Source organism: Mizuhopecten yessoensis, unplaced genomic scaffold (assembly GCF_002113885.1).
Source record: "Mizuhopecten yessoensis strain PY_sf001 unplaced genomic scaffold, ASM211388v2 scaffold3459, whole genome shotgun sequence".
Classification (NCBI taxonomy): domain Eukaryota; kingdom Metazoa; phylum Mollusca; class Bivalvia; order Pectinida; family Pectinidae; genus Mizuhopecten; species Mizuhopecten yessoensis.
Genome location: NW_018405055.1, coordinates 1,315,414 through 1,334,956, shown reverse-complemented (window position 1 = coordinate 1,334,956; position 19,543 = coordinate 1,315,414). Strand labels below are relative to the sequence as shown.

Sequence of the window (19,543 nt, the reverse complement as noted above, 5' to 3'; positions counted from 1 at the left end):
TGTCTGTCTTCAACGCAGTACAACCTTATGTGTCTGTCTTCAACGCAGTACAACCTTGTGTCTGTCTTTAACACAGTACAACCTTATGTGTCTGTCTTCCATTTTTTCAGCTTGTTTTCACCATATTGTGTAACATGAATTTGTTCAGAGAGATGTGTTCCAGTATTCACCCGGCGGACTTCAGTACATACAACAGTCTTCCAGTTAACACACAGACGTGATTAACCATTGTGAAGAATTGCTCACTTAGTGTGTAAATATTTGAGTGAAAACAGCATTTATTTAGATTCATTGCTTAATATTTTTGAAACTATGTTAAGTTAATCCAGTTTTTAAGCTTTGGCATCTGTTTCATCATACAATTTTACAAATACTATATTGTGGAGACTACAGAGGGATCAGTCTTCTATTGGTAAAAGGTTTCAGAATTATTCTTAACATTGACAAATCAGTGGCACACGTAGGCGCTAGTCAATGATACGCTGATCAGCACAACATGACCCTGTATTAATCCGAAAAAATGTACTTTTATTTAAAACATGTCTTTATCTCAATACAGTTTATACCAGAAGACAAGACGACACGGAAATATTGTCAGATCTGAACTTTGACTTTGTCAATCTGGTAACGATAATGAACGTAAGTTTAATGTTATTCTACTCTGCCATATTGATGATGTACTAGACAGAATGCATTAATCATATCCTTCACAAAATTGTTGGTTTTTGAATTAGCACTTCTTTTTGAGTACAACAAATGCTACATAACTAAATATGTAAAGTAGGTATACATCATGCTACAGTAACAGTTTGAGGAAATCATATAGATATAAACTGTTAGGTTTCAGGTTTCGCTCACTATGTGATCTGCCCTGAAAACTATATTGTGTACTAGTGAATTTTATATACGGATGAGTTTTAAAACGTCAGAGGATAAAAATGAATTAGTTGAAAACCAGTATTGCGATGATCTAAACATTCCAGACGATGAGGAATGACTGTAAAATGATAAATTGAAATAAGACAACTTCTATGGAAACAATGGTTTTTTTTAACTTAAATATATTGATTGAATGTTATAAAATTCATGCTGAAAAATTAAGAGTTTTTCAAAAAGAAATTAACACAGGCGAAAATGCATTGTTTAATTCAACTTGAAACCCACTATTTTCGAAAATATTATTATCAAAGATTGCCTTTGTATGTTTATATGTTTATCGTGCTTCTTTTAGATTGCAAATGTAGTAACATAAATCATTTTCGAAATATAACAAATACTCCTCTTTATAAATAGCTACATTTGTACACTACATGTATAAATCGCTGCAGTATTAAATATCTACTCTCTATATTTTATATACAAATGTAGCTAGAGTATATATAGTACGTGTATTTGAGGAGCTCTCAGTGTGGGTTGAAATGTGGTGGCCAAAGACGAAACGGACAAAAGAAAGACACCAATGTGATAGAAAGAACGGATAATACTGAATTTAATGACAAAAATACACCGTGGTTTTTGGTATTAACTGTAAATGACGTTGTTGACCTCTTGCGCGAAAACCTACAAATAAATAAACAGTATAAATGATCTAAAACCAAGTCCTTCATACATGTTTGATATCAGTTTCAAATGAATATGACATAAAACCAATCCCGAATGCAACATTTATAAAATTATATTATATATAAAATGATTATTATAACTGAAAACAAACCCATAGGTAAGTTCAATCTAAATCTTTTTTCAACCAAAATATTATCTAATATTTGTGATTTCCTTTAGCAGACGTTATCAATTGGTTTACCTATGTACAAATATGTTTGACGTGTTGTTTAGCCGGTGTTGCTGCCTAGGAGAGCCAGTAACAGGACACCGCCTGAAACATAATTGCAAAATGTTATGTTATTTCGAAATGGACGTTGACGTGTAAAAACACCAGTTGTACAATTTATAGTTTGAAATTTAAAAAATGTATTAATTTATTTCAAAATGAAATAAAAGCTATGGAAGAATTATTGGCTGTCGTTGGGAGAAAATGTGGTTTCGTATTTTACATTGTTAAATTAGTTGGTATGCAGGGTTAATATTTTGATCGATTCGCTAAATAACTGATAGTATATGTCGTTTGAGTTAGCAAAATATAACCATAGAATTGTGAGACCTTACCTGCCAAAAGGTACAATATATTGTTGTCACCATATCCGCCGAGTCCTCCGCCTAATCCTCCGCCAGCTCCGAACCCCCCAGCTAGAGCTCCTATCGGAATATCGCCTGGTTCTGGAGTCGCAACAGGATAAAGTATAGTTGGGTAACCACCTCCATATCCACCACTATTATATCCGCCCCCTTTACCCCCGTTGCCATAATAACCTCCGTACCCTTGTCCATAGCCGCCATAGCCACTGCCATAGCCATTACCGCCGCCATAGCTACCATAGCCGCCGCCATAGCTACCATAGCCGCCGCCGTATCCAACCATACCTCCTTGTCCGTAACCGTACCTTGGCATACAGCACAGAAACAGTTTAAAGTGGTCTAGCAGGTTAGTGTGTTAATGATTGTATCAAAACTAATTAAAGATTGTTCCGATGATCAAACAAGTAATATGTCTAACGTGGTGTTAGGAATACAGGATATCCTTTATCGAATGTTTACGAATAAGATTATTATCACATGAAGATATTTCGACAGTTTTAATTTGATATTATACTGCCTATTATTGAAACATTGCTATATAACATAAACCCACGCTGGTTTACATTGGCAGAACACAACAGATCCAAGCTCGATTTGTAATGTGTGATATCTATCATTATTATCACAATAGTGTGACGTCACAAATCTAAGTTCCCAAGTTAGAAATAAAGAATATCTATACAATTGTGTATGCTTTCGTCATGATAAAAATAATCTCAAACTCGTTTCGAGTACAACTGATTGTATTTAATCATATCAAAGTATACGAAATGGTCTGTACTATATTTCGCACTGTTCGCACTGTTCTTCCAGTCGTTGTAACTCTTTGACTTGTGAGACTGTCCTATATCTTGTTGTCATCGGTACTTGATGGTAGGCGCATATTTGTTGGTGACACGTTTTTATAGTTAAAAGTTCACAATAACGCTTTTAGTGTGTTGATTGATAAATCAATGTTCTGTACAATTAAAATTCATGATAAACAGTTGCAGACGTGTAGAGGTAGCGAAACAAATTCACTAACCCGCTACCAGCAACATTAACTGCGGATTAACACGTGACCTTAACATTCATTTTCTCCAAGGTTAGACTGTTTAGGATAGCAAATAAGTAATTTACTACCCTTCCATTGTCCGTTTCTAGCCACTATGCACACTATGGTGAAGTCTCTGAAGTTCTATTTGAATGCGGTTCGGACATACTCGTCTCATACTTCTCCATGGGTAGCTAAACCGGTTCTCTAACCCCCAACTCTAATCAGTGATTTATAGAATATTCATAACTTCCTTAATGCCGGTTATCATAAGATCCATTAAGATTATATGTAATCATATGAAATATGTAACCATATGTAATCATGTGATAGTATTTTTTATAATGGTGACTCATATGAGATTCTCTATTTAAGTGTTATGTCTTAATTGATGTTCTTTAGTACCCTACTTCAGTCCTGTATACGTACATGTTTTGGCCCCCGTAGCCGTAACCATCACCCATGACTGCCACGGAGAGGCAGGCCAGTGAGGCGAGTACCACACAAGCGAACCTCATTATGAAACTGTAAAAAAAAGGTATTGAAAGTGCAAGTTCAACCTATTCCTTAGTACAGGGAATCTACAGCTGCAACAGTGAAATCAAAGCTGTATAGGATATAGGCAATAATGCATACATGTGTTCATCTGACGGGTCAGATTGAAGGTTGCATTTTGCGTATGAATATATTTCATGAGGGTTGTAGTCCGATTGAAATACATTCATTTACGCAATACATAGTTGCAATCTGAGACGTAAGATGAGCATAAACATAGGGTATATCTTTTACGACAGATGTGCAGCTGTTCTTTCTATGCTTGTAATATTTTTCTGTAAAATAGTATTCGTCATTACTCTTGATTATTTCTCAATTTGCCTTTCGAAAAAAATGGACAAAATGACATCTTAGATTGAAAATGCCTTCACGTTATCTTAGCTTCAAATTGCGTTTAAATATAAGAATCCCGTTATTTTTCAATAAATTGATTTGAAAGAAGATGAGTTCAAGAATAATTTGGCCTACTCGCATAACACAACATCTAGTATAACCACAGTGTGAAATACAGGACGGTGTATCGCATGGCCTATACACAGGTCAGATTCACCAGGAAGGTAAATTAACTTTTTCTTATATGTTTAAAGATAATCTTTGATGCTAGTTTCGGTCAAACAGACACATTATCTTTGTGTTTTTACAATAAGTTGTAGTTTGTACTTTATCAAAACAACTATATTGATATCGTATGCTTAAGTTAAAATGAAGCAATATCAGTTAAAAAAAAAACTTATTATAAACTCGTTTGTTTTCTTTGTGCAATTGATATACTTTCATTTTCTATGCCTGCGTATACAGAAATAAGATATTGTTTTAGCTTAATTTAATACAACATACCTGTGATCCTTTGGTGGAAGAGGACTGACAAGGATACTCTGTTCTCCGCTAGAACTGATGGTTTTATATGCCTCCCCTAAAGGATGCAGCGAAGTAGGTCAACCAGTTTCCTGTTATTTTGATGCGGAGCGATTCCGGTCTCAGCTAATCCATCATTTCACTGACCAATCACTCTTGGATGACAAGGTCGTTTATCGGGTCGTGAGTGCGAGCACGTGCCAAATTTTAAAGTGATCTTTATATTTGTTAGATTCTCAAATCGATAGAATTAGTATTAATCAATAAAAGTTTGTTTGCGCATATCCCAACCGCTGGATATACAATATTACTTGTTTTATTTGAAATTTGGCAATAACAAATATTTCGTGTAATAAAGCATTTGAGGTTAAAAGACGTTGGTCTTAATTTGCATTTGGCAAATAATGCTTGATATTTCATAGAAAGTCTACATTCTAAAAACTGAGTCAAGCCATGCATTAGCAGAGGATACTTCTTTGAAACATGTTGTCAATATATATTTTCTATCCAAAAAAAATTGATTCGAATGTCAAATCAGGATTCATTTTTACGAAACAATACACGTTCCTGGCTGCAATGCGGTGAGATTTTTGTTTTTGGTTGAATGGGAATTTTAACAGAAATCAATACGGTTGTGTGGCAACGTGTTTATTATATCAAATATCGTAAAACTGACGTCCGCATGAACACACTACGCGAGTTTCATATATAACGAAATAATGAAAACAAAACACAAGGTATCACTCACACAACATAGATTTGACATTTTTCTGTTGATCTGAATATTTCAATATTAATTAACCAGCACTTTTTAAAACCACTTAAAACGTAATTGTGGAGGCGGATATAATCAAAATTCTTTTCACTGGAAACGAAATGCTTTAAAATTCAAACAAAATTAGCGAACTTTCAAAATTACGTATGCTATTAATTAGATAAACACATTACACAGTGTCAAAACATAGGAATAAATCTTAATTCAAAGGCGATAAGAAATGACAAAAAACTATAGTGAAAACACCAAAACAGAAGGAATGCAACAACCAAGAATGAATAAGCAAATATTTACAGACAAGGACACCAAACAATGGTTAGTTTGGCCTGGAAGGAACGATAAACCTTTCATGCAGCCTTTGAATCTTTATGTGTCCTGTCAAAATTAATAGCAGTCACCAATGGTCTTAGACAAAGAAACATGTCGATACTCATCACAGATACTAAACTATACAGCAGAAATTATGTCTTTATGACAACCGTCTACTGATCCCTCTCCAATACTTTCATTATCATTACATCATAATGTCAGCAAAGACAAGCTCATTTTGGACAAGGTATTGAAGACAATCAAGGAACAAAATAAGGATAAGAGAGAGGACCTTTTAGCTAAGATTTGCATAAATGCATTGATGATTGATCTTGAATTTCATATGCGTTCCAACGTTTTCGTGTCATATCGGCAGACTTTCGCCGAATGAAAGGTTCCTTTGTTAAGCGAAAGATGTGGCTTGTGTTAAATCACCACCAATAGGTCGGTAGCGGCACTACTGACGTACCAACATCATCAATCTAGTAAGCATGTTTCTTATTTCTATGTTTAATTACAACTGCTCTTAAGTCTTCCACTTGTTCATGTATTTACTGGTTTTCCGATACTTTAATATCTTTAACACCAGCTTCGCGATCGAGACTTTTGTGACTGAAACATGGCATGTTCGATACACTTTACGTGACATGAGATGTACTTAATAACAGAATCTTCGGATTTCACTGGAAATAAAGAAGCTTTGCACGATCTTCAATATGACATACATGATTAAGAATATGATAGAACATATGTGTTATTTTCAAAAAGAAGTATTAAGACAAATCCAAATATCACAAGAATTGCTATAAATGTACAGATGCGGAAATAATCAACGACAGCGCCCCAAACCATTTTACATGTATTAATTAAATACCCTGATGCATATTGATTGGTTTAAAAAGATAAAAGTTACTAAAGACACTCTGTCTTCCAGTCTATCAATAAGCCCCGCCCCCTAACACGCACGGTTTTCTTGTTCCATGTTAGCCAAAGATAGGTCAAGAGTTTAAGTAACCATTTGAAGAGTCGAATGATGGCCGTATGACGGATGAGCAAGATGACTGCCTCAGGGTGGATGATAAGTCAGGAGGAAGTTGATTAAATTTAATCCTACCTAGACTCGTCTATAAGGTCAGGGTATAAAACGTACGACCTCCCGATCCAGTAAACCAGAATCCCTGAACAGGACGGGATCCTCATATACATCTCAGGGTCCTGTAGATTAGGGGTAAGTAAATCGACCATTCAGATAGAACATTGTCAGCTTCCAGAAGACTCACACAAGTAGGCTTTGTCGTCAGATTGGCTTATTCATATGCAAACTAGGTTCTGTATCAAAGCTGTTTTTGAAGCGTATTGTTTGGAACATAATGTAAAGATGGGAAATTCATCATAAATCCTCTTACATGTAACTACAAATTTGGTTTGAAAAAGTGAATTGAGACAATTAGCTTGATTAGGAGAAAGAGTATTTTATTAACCGATGTACTCATCTAAATGGTGATGATGACGACAGCAAATTAAGAAAACATTACCTAAAGATGCCAAATTAGTAAAAAAAAAAAAAAGTATTCTATTAGAACTTAGATATTAAATTTTCAACTTTTTATCACTTTTCAGGTCGCGAGATGCGTTTGCTACTGATAGCAATCGCCTCCGGGGCAGTCCTCGTTGGCTTGTTCTCAGCTGTCCATTGTGACGGTGGATACGGCGGATACAATAACTATGGCAATTACGGAGGATACGACAATGGATATGGATATGGCGATCAAGGATACGGCGGAATGTACGTTGGTTCTGGATACGGGGGTTATGGAGGACAAGGTGGATACGGCGGAAATGGATACGGGGGATACGGCGGAAAAGGTGGATACGGGGGAAATGGTGGAGGAGGCGGAGGAGGATATTTTGACAGCAGAATGGCCCTATCCGTGCCGTACGGTATAAGCGTTCCACCAATCGCTCCTCCCGTCGGCTTTGACCAAAGCGGACTGTATGGCGGTAACAATAACTCTATCTGGACTGTCGGTACGTATTGTCATTTGATATTCCATTTCTAAAGTAAACTCTCTCTAAAAAAAATCACTATTCTTACATCGCCGTAAAAAATATAAATATAAAATAAAATGATATTGAAATAATCAAAGTTTTTTTTTGATTTGATGCATATGATATGTGCATATTTTTTAACTCGGGGAGGTGAAAATAAAAAAAAGTGTTTATTTCATACAATGCATTCTTAATCAAGTAAAATTTCTCTGACACCACCAGAGATGATAAGATACATGGGTTGCAATGTTGTTCACAACAAAATACTTGGTTCTCCATACAGTCGGGATCGGATTCCTGTTTTGGCTGTTGGCCAGCGGTGCGAGTAGCAGAACCGGTTAGACATGGAATAAAACTACAATACCTCTGTATATATGTAAGTATCAGAGTCATATGTAAGCATAATGTTATATATATATAATTACTATTATCCATTCATGTATATCAATATTTAAGCATGTGCATATTATTTTTTCAAAGACTAAGTATACGTGTAAATTTTAACACTTAATTCCATGTTTAATATTTAAAGTAAAAACTGCAAAAGTCGGCTTATAGCCATGTTTTTATACACACAACTTTTTATTTGTATCACACAACATGGTACCTGTTTTAATCGTAAAAAAACAATTAAAGATTGGCTTTGGAAAATTCGTTCTGTGACATAAACTAGAATACAAATATGAACTCATTTCGATATTATTTTTCCAGCTTTAAGCGCAAGAGGACCAAGCCGTCATGTGTGTCACCAAATGCCCCATTTTATATTTTTGTGATGTTATGTGTTTTTTGAAATAAACTATTTAAGTTATTATACATATCTGTGTTTTTTATTCTTATAATCTTTTCGAATCGTTTTGCTGCTGATTGATTTTGTGTTATTCCTCTCAAATTTATTTCCCTGATATAGTTCTTACTTTAAAAATCATACACAAGAAACAAACAGGGAGATATACCAGGATTATTATATTATGTTACCTGACTTCGTAGGGCGATTCCTAACATCATCTTTGACGTTATTCAAGATAAAAAAACAGGCAGAACCTTTAGTTTTTTAACCTTCTGTACACTGTACTACACATACTGACCTTGCACAGGTGACAAAGATATGAACAGTATCGGGTAAATATGCAAGACCACACGCTTGTGTTTTTCTAACGAATCAAAAAGCACGAGTTTATTGCGCGGACGAATAAATAAGTGCTTTCTGATTCGTTAAAAAAACACAAGTGTGTGGTCTTGCTTTTATCACATACCTTCCGTATTCGGTAGAGATCGATACAAAGATTTCATAAACTTTGATATTTTTTGCAAATACCGGGAACTTTTCAGTTCGCCATGACAAGGGGATTCCCATTAAAAGTAGTTCCAGCTAGTAGGTAAATACAACATTCCGCATTGCACATGTGCAATACAGAACGCTGTATTTCATAGTCTGAAATACACATTGCTAGGTTTTGAATGATAAATGTGTCTTCAAACTGAATACTTTCTCCATGATACATCTTACCAGAGGATTTGAAAGCATTTTACTGGATATTAAAGAACAATCCTAGTATAGGATCACTTTTATCTAAACTAGTATTTGTGTATTGCTAGGTAAATATGTATCGTAGAATAAAATGGAAACAATCTTAAAAGTAACGAACAACTTGAAAATAATATTGACACTCATGGCCATTTATAAACATCAAGTACTGTCCAAGTAGAAACTCCTCAAAATGCATTGCTTTTGTAGTTCTCCTAATTGTTTTTGAGAATACAAGATATATTGATATACTCAAAAGTTTCAAACCAGAACTTTAGACTTATGTTGTCATTATGATTGAAGTCGAGATTTGATAACATGTGTATGAATGAAATACACACGAAGAAATTGCATCTTTAAAATTAAGTAAGAGATGATAGTTTGCAAAAATGGATCATGTACACTTCACCATACAACTGTTTTGTCCTTCAGTGGATTAACGGAGCTGTTACGGACCAAAAATATGAAAATCCAAATAGGTGTAAATTAATTATGTAACAAATGGGGAAGTGCGAGAAATCTTTTGACTAAAAAGTATTTCAAAACATAAAAAGTACACGTACAATAACGATGTATTTTTACCAGGAAATGTTCGACGCAGTATAAGCTCCGTCTTTTTTCGACCTCCGTAGCCAGGGCGAATTAAATCATTACACCAATAATTAATAAACAACATTATATACATATTAGTTAAATGTGAAGGGCGAATATGTATTTTACGGAGAAGGGCGAAAGGTTGACTGGGCAAAATTTTCCTGGTATACAGCATATCTAAAACGAATGCAAGTATAACCATCTATTTAAATGGCGGCATGTTATATGTAAATACCCTTATTGACAACCATGTAAACATAATCAATTAAAGACGAAACATACATGCATTAACCCCCACGAATACAGGAGTTGAATTGCGATACGTTGGACGTGTCTTAGTGTTCATATGTAACCACCGGCGCGCTTTTATCTATGTTCACCTCTTTCACTAGCTATCTGACGATAACCAGTTCATAAGTTAAAATTATCGAAGATACTTTGATAACTTGAAATATTTTAATGGTTACGAATGCAACATTTAACTATATGAATATATCTTGCTTGAGTTATTTTTGAAGTAAATGTTGAACTACTTTCAATTTAAAACCAAACGATAATTTGCTATAATTAAATTACATAAAAGGAAACATCTTTAACTTCTCTCTGATAATTAAATAAACATATATTTAATTTAAAGAAATATCTCTCACCAAAATATCAACAAAACTGGAACTGGAACTCAAAAGTGATAAAACTAGGGCAATATAAACAAAGGAGTATGGTAAGATTGATATGGAGACCCTTCAACAAGTACAAGGAATACAAGACCAGGTGTTCCAGGGTGGTAAGCGTATCATGCTTCATCGACGACACACACCATGAAAAGATAGGTGAAATCCGAGTGGTGTCACGTCCTCGAAAGAGAAGTAGGGAAGCGACAACGACACAACAAGACACACCATTAACCATAAAAAGCATCGACCTTCATATCTACAAAGATATGTCATATATGTGTATTTCCGAATGAGATAATGATGGCGACAGTAAACAAATTCATAGTCTTCAACAACCTGCATCTTTCTGAACCCTGTGTTGTAGGTTTGTCCGTAAGCAGTCGATATATATCAAGACAATCATGATATTCCTATGAAGCTCTTAAATACAGAAAACACGGTTATTGTTTTATTTTCCTTGTACATGTATTTTCAGTTCCTTTTCACATAATGTAAGGCTTTAAAAAAAGATAAGTCAGTAGAATGTTTTTCATAAAGCATGATAAATAAATACATACATTTGTAAATAAAAAATTATAAATAAATAAGAAAATAAAATAAAACTATCGGACGAAATCACCACTAGACTCTTTAAGATCCCTCCTACAAGACATAAAAAACATATTTAACATTTTTGCCAGAAATTTAAGTCTCTGGTAGGAGAACGTAGATAGCTTGTGTTCCGACTTAATACAAGAGTAGCTAAACAAATCTCATTTTTTTCCAAACCGAATGTATATGCAAATTATCTTATAATGTATATGCAGTTTTCTTTATAAAGATTTGTAAATATATTTTTAAAATGCTAATTATTTATATTATAGCATAAATAATAGTGACTTCAGTTTGGGGTAAGATAGTGAGGTAAAAATACTGTTGACATTTCCTTTAAGAAGAGGCCAAAGGAAAAGTTCTCACTCAAATATCATCAAAGAATGTGAACTCTTGTGTAGCATTGATTTGGAAGTTAAAAGCTGTATTCGAATGAGCTTTTAAATGAATTTGCATTTGACGGGTATATGTTATATTTTGAAATCGGTTCCAAATTCGTCTATTTGATGCGACCAATCAGAACTCAGGTTAGCTATTTTGATTTTAAATTGACCCATTAAGTAAAGGCCGTTGTAGGACCTAGCATAGAGTTTTAGATAAATGTTCTTTGTCGTTTTACAATTTTTTATAACCTGTGGAAAATCAGTAACAAAAACAAGAAAAGCCTACTTCAGGATAAAATACAATTGGTGCTTCGATAAGAAGATATCACCTATATTCCGGGCGCCTGTAGTAATGTACTTGTGTTTATCACACTGTGTTTTTGTCATTGGATTGTGTACAGGTATACTGTGTCAGATATTCCGTCTTTTCGTACAGAGTTGTCTGCTCTTGTGAGCAGGTATTGATTGTTACGTCATTAGTTTGTGTGAGAAAATTACATCGTTTTCTCAAACATTTATGACGTTACTCTCACAAACAAATGACGTGACAATCAATACCTACTCACAAGAGCAGATATCTCGGCAATACGAAAAGACGTAATACGATAGAAATACAAACTGTATGCATGTTAGATACGACGCCATTCAAGTGCAAAGTAAAGATAATAAACAGCTAGTTTGATATAATAATCCTCAGACGGAAAGACATTTAGAGCAATAAGTTAAAGTCTTTCGAAATGTTAAATTCACAAAACAATTTGGAATATATATATTTTTTAAGAAGATGATGATTTGGGACTCAAAAATGGACACTACCATAAACTGCATTGACATAGAGCATATCTTTACTAAAAAGCAACTATGCATTCAATGATGTGCATTCGCCAAATTACTTGCAGTGATAACAGCTACAAATCGTTGTATTGTATGTCTGTAAAGGCGTCATACACTATCATGTTGTTTTATGTATAAATAAAACCTCGTGCGCTCATAATATCCATAGTGAGGATAATGAGATGGTGTACTTAGAAATAATATGCTTGTGGTCTGTATCAGGAAAATAATATAGACACGATTTTAATATGCGATGAATAGTATCACAATGTAACCGATTACCCGCGGATTGTGCGCGTTAATCTAGATCGCTATACTGACCATTATAGCATAATGTCCACAGAGGCGACAACAGACGTACATATCCGAATCGTGATTGCCAGAGGGAACGACTACCTTCCTGGTACAAAAATGCGCGGACCACCTGCCTTATACATGTTGATCAAACGGTTTGATGCCTCTGGCTTCGCATGCCTCTTGGGTGGGTTACTAATTAAAAAGAAACCATTTACAAATTGAATTTGACTTATCTATTCCCTCTTGTATACATTCATCGATAATTTTTCTGAATGTCTAATTTTATTTACATCAATTGTTTATTCTTAAAAGTGAAAATGATAGTATTTTTTGTAGTTTGGTCACGGGATCACAAATCCTTAGAATGCCACATTACTATACAATTTATGCCATTCGAGCATGACCTTCTATTGGAAAATGCACCTGATATTAAACTTAGATATTTTTAACCGAATTTCTCTCTTCCTCAAACCTTTCTTTGATTCAGCTATATCGACCCAACAATTGGTAGTGGAATAAAGCTTTGCTATCTTTACTTTTACTTCGTTTGAAAACTGCAATTTCTTGATTACTACTACTCCTTTATTTAGAAGCAAAGGCAAAATCTTACTATATCAAATTAATTGTTGAGGCAAGTGCATAATCTGCATATTCGATAATCTTTTGTTGTTTTTTTAATTCTTGAAACCGTTTTAAAATTAGCACTTGATTAAAAATGATAAAGCTATAACGATTAAAATGACAAAACATAGCTTAATCAATATATATACACTTATACATCATCTCAACTGATATCAACTGAATTTGCTATCAATTTATGCTTGTTGTAGCTTTTCCTACCTGTACCCTTTACAAATCCTAACAGTTGATAACGCTAAGCAAATCGATTACTGTGTTTTTTTCGAGAAAAGAATCTTTTCAAGATGTTAATTTTTGGAATTATTTTTAATTTAAAAATCAAACTTAAAATATTAGACATGATATCACAATGAGATATTAACATAATGTTGTTACAGGGCTTGCATGTTAAGCTTAATAATTCATTATAAAATTGTATATCTCAATTGACCTCATGCGTCATTGTTGAATATTCATGTTAATATGCATTTGTGGTTGATATATATTAACAGTTCATCTCTATGCATGGCCTTATTTCCGAATGGTTATGTATATATCTTTATTCGTGTGATTCATTTGGTAGTGTTACGTTATACAACAGTATGCTAGTGCTGCAAGTGATCGTAAATGACTGCAACATGGTACATTTATGCACAAAATTCATGTAAATTGTGTCAAAACAAAAGCAACTAGCTCAATTTCTTTTTGATAAACACAATACAATTTATGTCGCAAATAATGCCATAAGTCAAATGATAATTTTATTGTAATGTCGGTATTTATCTTTAAAGTTTCAACATCACAGTTCATCAAATGCTATACCGTAGTAAATGTAGTAGAAGTACTCGGGGTCTGAAATACAAGGGAAAATAACATTAATGTATCAAGCTATAAGAAAGCGAAAGCCTCACTTATTTCCTATTATTAGTAAAAGATTTTGCACTTCATTTATTTAGAGAAAACACTGGAACAATTCAGTTTATTTTTTATGATATTTTTGATCATTTCTAAGCATGTTTCATCATTGCAGTAATCAATTATAGAATCGATTTCGCTACGTGACAAGTGTGTTTTATACATTTGGAATATATCAAAGAACATATCATATAGAGTAAAATAATAATTGAGATTTGGAACAAAATCTAGCAAGTACCGACGATTCATCCGCTATTACGGAGTTTTGCAATTTTATAAGTTAAGTCAGGAAAAGTGTAAACAGTATTGGTACTCTTCGATTTAAGGATTGAAATACATTCGGTATAGAGTGATCGTCCTATCATTTTGAAGAGAATAAAAAAGACAAATTGAATAACTTGTGACAAAGCGGATGGTTAACTATTTATAGTCTTGAAGTCATGATACCACTTTTATAAAATACTTAAAAACGTACAAATGATTGCACTTTTTCCTGACGAGAAACGTTCTCAAGTTATAAATCAATGCGTTTTATAAAAATAGATTTTTCCGCTGTTCATTGATTGTTCTTCGAAAAGCATCATACATCTAAAAGCAATTAAGATAGTTATGTGTATTTGTCTTCTTTCTCTTATTCATTATATACTTCCAAAAGAATACACACAAAGTAAATAATCAGATCAATTATTCAACAAATTGCCAATTCGTTACTAAGTAGGATAAACACGTTTCTTTAACAATTCACACATTAATTCACAAATCAGAACCAAAAAGTGGTTAAACTTTTAGTACGTTAACATTTTTAAAAAAACATGTTCTATTTGGTAATGTACAAAACCTGGTGATTAATTAAAATATCATTATTATGGACATAGTTGATTAAGACAGTATTAATCCACTGGAGCTACCAACACAAGAGAAGTCACGCTCTAGTTACAAAACGTCCACTGACAAACCAACTCTCAAACTAATATTTTTATAAATTTATGAAAAAGCGAAAAAAAATAAAACAAGTGTCCTATGATGATTAATAACATAGCTACGTACTGTTACGTGCATATAAATAATAGATATTTTGTGGGAGAAAAAACATGTCAACACAACATACTAGGAGGTTTTGATGGGAGAATAGTATCTGAATGATCTGATTTTGTTCATCCAGCCATGGAAGGCTATTTATAATATATATGATTAAATCGGCATTTTGTGTAATTGATTTTTTTTTTATCGAAAGTAATGTTCTTTTTTTTTTTTTTAATTTGTGAAGCTAAGATATACCTGTATAGATGGATTTAGCACTAACACTGCAGATACATACACGAATAAGTAATAAACACTAACCGGAGCTGTACGGACATCAATAATCCAGACCATCCTCAGTCTACCCGCTATTGAATTGAGACAACAGAAGGAGGAGAGGCACCAACAATATTACTGAAACAAAATATAAAGATACCAATGACATATTAGGTAAATACAAGTGTTATAAGATGGCATTGTAGGAGCACATACAAGCACCTAACAATGTACCATTGATTGTGAAGATTGTATACAAAAAAAAGCGCAGTGGAGGTGCTTATATATCGTGCTATCAAGCTGTAATTATAAAGTGATGAACATGTTCATGTTATATTCTAGTGAGAATAAAGGAGTGTTGTCATGTATTCGTAGTTGCAGCTAAAATGGTTAATATCATAATGGTTGTATATGGTATTATAAAATAATAACTATAAAAGTGTGATACAATGTTGTGTACTGAGCTAAACTCGTGTAACTGGAGTTTATAATTAAAAATTAAGACCAAAGGAAAAAATAGAGATAGTACATGCAAATCAATTTGATTGCGAGTTTGCGGATATGTACAAATGCGCAAAAGGAATAACAATGATCGATGGGAACGAGTTGGTGCACGCCTATCGACTGATATTGCGTAAAAACGGGGTCAGATATTTTATCAATATTTGTTTCCTCTAGTTAGTCTTATAGTTTTCAGTGTATCAGTGGGTTTATAATGCATTGAAAATATTCAAAGGAAGTAATCAATAGGTAATTCCACGTGTATCCAATACCTTTCGAATAGTTATAGACACAATGAAATTTGTGCCTGATTATTGTAACATCATAACAATGACGCTACGCTTAGGCTGATATAGGGCGGTTCTGTTAAAATTGAATAAGTTGTGAAATATGTTTATAACTTAATCGGTGATAAACATAAAACATTCATGTATTTATCAATAATAAACCAAAATAAGTCTGTGTTATCCGTGGTTAAAAAAATACATGCAAATGGTCTTGAGTAGTCAATAAAATGCAGGTTTGCCTGACTTCATCAGCAGATGTTACAATTTAATAATATGTTCGGACTAAAGCATCTTTGAGTGCAGGCAGAGAGTAAAAATAACAACATGAAAAGAAAGATGTTTTGGACAAGCAAGTGAAGCTTTATTCAAACACGCACAAGTTTTCAATATATGTGATATTACTGGACTCCTATACTTACTGACAACATTCCTGCCGTTCCCGCAGTTCACATCCAATAAACCACAGTTCGTGTACCCAAGATCGATTGGATACGGGGCGGAATATGGAGAATAAAAACTTTGGCTGTTCACGGATTCCACCGAATATCCCGAATAGGATTGTTTCCCGTATCCATGGTTTCCGTATCCTGAGTAGCCATAGTCAGCAAAGGCAAGCGTCGCACACAGTACAACTGCTAGTGATGTCAGCGCTAAATGGACCATGATGTGACTGTAACTTGCACAAAAGAAAACAAGTGAGAGCCGTCTTCCAGAAAAGCATTTACGGGAGTATGTACTTTCGTCACCATTATGCCCCCATTACAATTAACATAAACATAGATCATGGAATTCACTGAAAGAGTAGCTGTATATTACCTAGGTTGTTGTCCTTCGTGTTGTTTTTATTCGGTAGTATATTTTGGTTATATAACCTAAAAAGATAAGCAAAGAATTAAGTTTGCTTAGGAGTAGCATAAAGTATATTTAAAACAAGAATCAATCTAAAATGCGTATTATTATTAGTTAGAGTATTGAAGATTATATTTCAGTAACGAAGAAGAACCTTTTGACATAATGATTGTCCATGTCGAATGATATAAGGACAGCAAGAATGTGTTGGCAAAGGAAACATTTCCCATCGGGTCAAAGAGAATTTGAAACAGAAATATTTTTACAATTTTTTTATCTATATTATAGATAGTGCACAATGATAGTGATACCTACCTGGACGAGATCCGCCGATGATACCACTACTGGTTTATCTAGGTTAATAGTTATATATACAATGATAGGAAGTCATATTAACACTTCCGCGGGGTCAAGCGCCTAACATTTACCAACGTTGACATAATGTTGTGTACTCTATACAAACGGGTAGGTAGGTCTGGTCAAGCCTCTGGCAACACTGGCTGAATAATCTTACCTGGTTATTCGTTATATTCTTCCATCCATCCCACTTTATTTCTCATGTTACCTTTCACTTATTCATTTACTTTTGACATGCTCATATTAAAGATAGAGGTTATCGCTTAAGTAGAAGAGTCTGTAGATTCATTGATTTCAATCTCAGAAGGGTATACATGATCGACGTTGCTTATAAATGTCTTGTAATTTAACGACAGCACATCTGTGATATTTATGAATGTGAAATTGAAGATTTTGGCTAGGTTTTTGTTAGCAGTCCTGAAACGCTCATTTATATTTTCAGCTTCAAAGGTTTCACACCGTATAAAAAACACAAGAGTGTTCTGATACAGGTTAAACTAACAATAATACCATGTGTAACACAGTATACAATACACAAGAGTGTTCTGATACAGGTTACACTAACAATAATACAATGTGTAACACAGTATAAAATACACAGGAGTGTACTGATACAGGTTAAACTGACTATAATACAATGTTTAAAACAGTATAAAATACACAGGAGTGTTCTGATACAGGTTAAACTGACAATAAAACAATTTTTAACACAGTATAAAATACACAGGAGTGTTCTGATACAGGTACACGAACTATAATACCATGTGTAACACAGTATAAAATACACTAGAGTGTTCTGATACAGGTTACACTAACAATAATACAATGTGTAACACAGTATAAAATACACAGGAGTTTTCTGATACAGGTTACACGAATTATAATACCATGTGTAACACAGTATAAAATACACAAGAGTGTTCTGATACAGGTTAAACTGACTATAATACAATGTCTAACACAGTATAAAATACACAAGAGTGTTCTGATACAGGTTACACGAACTATAATACCATGTGTAACACAGTACAAAATACACAGGAGTGTTCTGATACAGGTTAAACTGACTATAATACAATGTTTAAAACAGTATAAAATACACAGGATTGTTCTGATACAGGTTACACTAACTATAATACCATGTGTAACACAGTATAAAATACACTAGAGTGTTCTGATACAGGTTACACTGACTATAATACAATGTCTAACACAGTATGAAATACACAGGATTGTTCTAATACAGGTTACTATAACTATAATGCAATGTGTAACACAGTATAAAATACACAAGAGTGTTCTGATACAGGTTACACGAACTATAATACAATGTGTAACCCAGTATAAAATACACAAGAGTGTTCTGATACAGGTTACACTAACTATAATACAATGTTTAACACAGTATAAAATACACAGGATTGTACTGATACAGGTTACACTAACTATAATACAACGTGCAACACAGTATAAAATACACAAGAGTGTTCTGATACAGGCTACACTAACAGTAATACCATGTGTAACACAGTATAAAATACACAGGAGTGTTCTGATACAGGTTACACTGACTATAATACAATGTTTAACACAGTATAAAATACACAGGAATATTCTGATACAAGTTACACTAACTATAATACAATGTTTAACACAGTATAAGATACACAGGAGTGTTCTGATACAGGTTACACGAACTATAATACAATGTGTAACACAGTATAAAATACACAGGAATATTCTGATACAAGTTACACTAACTATAATACAATGTTTAACACAGTATAAGATACACAGGAGTGTTCTGATACAGGTTACACTAACTATAATACAATGTCTAAAACAGTATAAAATACACAGGAGTGTTCTGGTACAGGTTACACGAACTATAATACCATGTGTAACACAGTATAAAATACACAGGAATGTTCTGATACAGGTTATACAAACTATAATACAATGTGTAACACAGTATAAAATACACAGGAGTGTACTGATACAGGTTAAACTGACTATAATACAATGTCTAACACAGTATAAAATACAC

The 19,543-nt window shown here is 33.6% G+C and overlaps 2 protein-coding genes and 1 long non-coding RNA gene across 3 annotated transcripts; 1 reads left to right on the top strand and 2 right to left on the bottom strand.

The window, feature by feature from the left end:
* Nucleotides 1-1,465: 1,465 nt before the first annotated feature.
* Nucleotides 1,466-4,709, bottom strand: LOC110447539 (keratin-associated protein 19-2-like). Its single transcript, XM_021493310.1, has 5 exons — nucleotides 4,622-4,709; nucleotides 3,659-3,754; nucleotides 2,167-2,501; nucleotides 1,805-1,876; nucleotides 1,466-1,560 (listed from the first exon to the last, which is right to left on the bottom strand). Exons 2-4 carry the CDS (start codon nucleotides 3,745-3,747, stop codon nucleotides 1,833-1,835), a joined length of 468 nt encoding a protein of 155 aa, XP_021348985.1. The 5' UTR covers nucleotides 3,748-3,754; nucleotides 4,622-4,709; the 3' UTR covers nucleotides 1,466-1,560; nucleotides 1,805-1,832.
* A 2,159-nt stretch (nucleotides 4,710-6,868) lies between these two features.
* LOC110447538 (keratin-associated protein 19-2-like) lies at nucleotides 6,869-8,588 on the top strand. The gene is made up of 4 exons (XM_021493308.1): nucleotides 6,869-6,951; nucleotides 7,344-7,751; nucleotides 8,056-8,148; nucleotides 8,484-8,588. The coding sequence occupies exons 2-3, from the start codon at nucleotides 7,352-7,354 to the stop codon at nucleotides 8,112-8,114; spliced, it is 459 nt and encodes a 152-aa protein (XP_021348983.1). The 5' UTR covers nucleotides 6,869-6,951; nucleotides 7,344-7,351; the 3' UTR covers nucleotides 8,115-8,148; nucleotides 8,484-8,588.
* Nucleotides 8,589-13,629: 5,041 nt separating this feature from the next.
* LOC110447537 lies at nucleotides 13,630-17,508 on the bottom strand. The gene is made up of 5 exons (XR_002462606.1): nucleotides 17,455-17,508; nucleotides 17,107-17,162; nucleotides 16,710-16,960; nucleotides 15,548-15,640; nucleotides 13,630-14,143 (listed from the first exon to the last, which is right to left on the bottom strand). It is a non-coding gene; the product is annotated as an uncharacterized LOC110447537 (long non-coding RNA).
* Nucleotides 17,509-19,543: the final 2,035 nt, after the last annotated feature.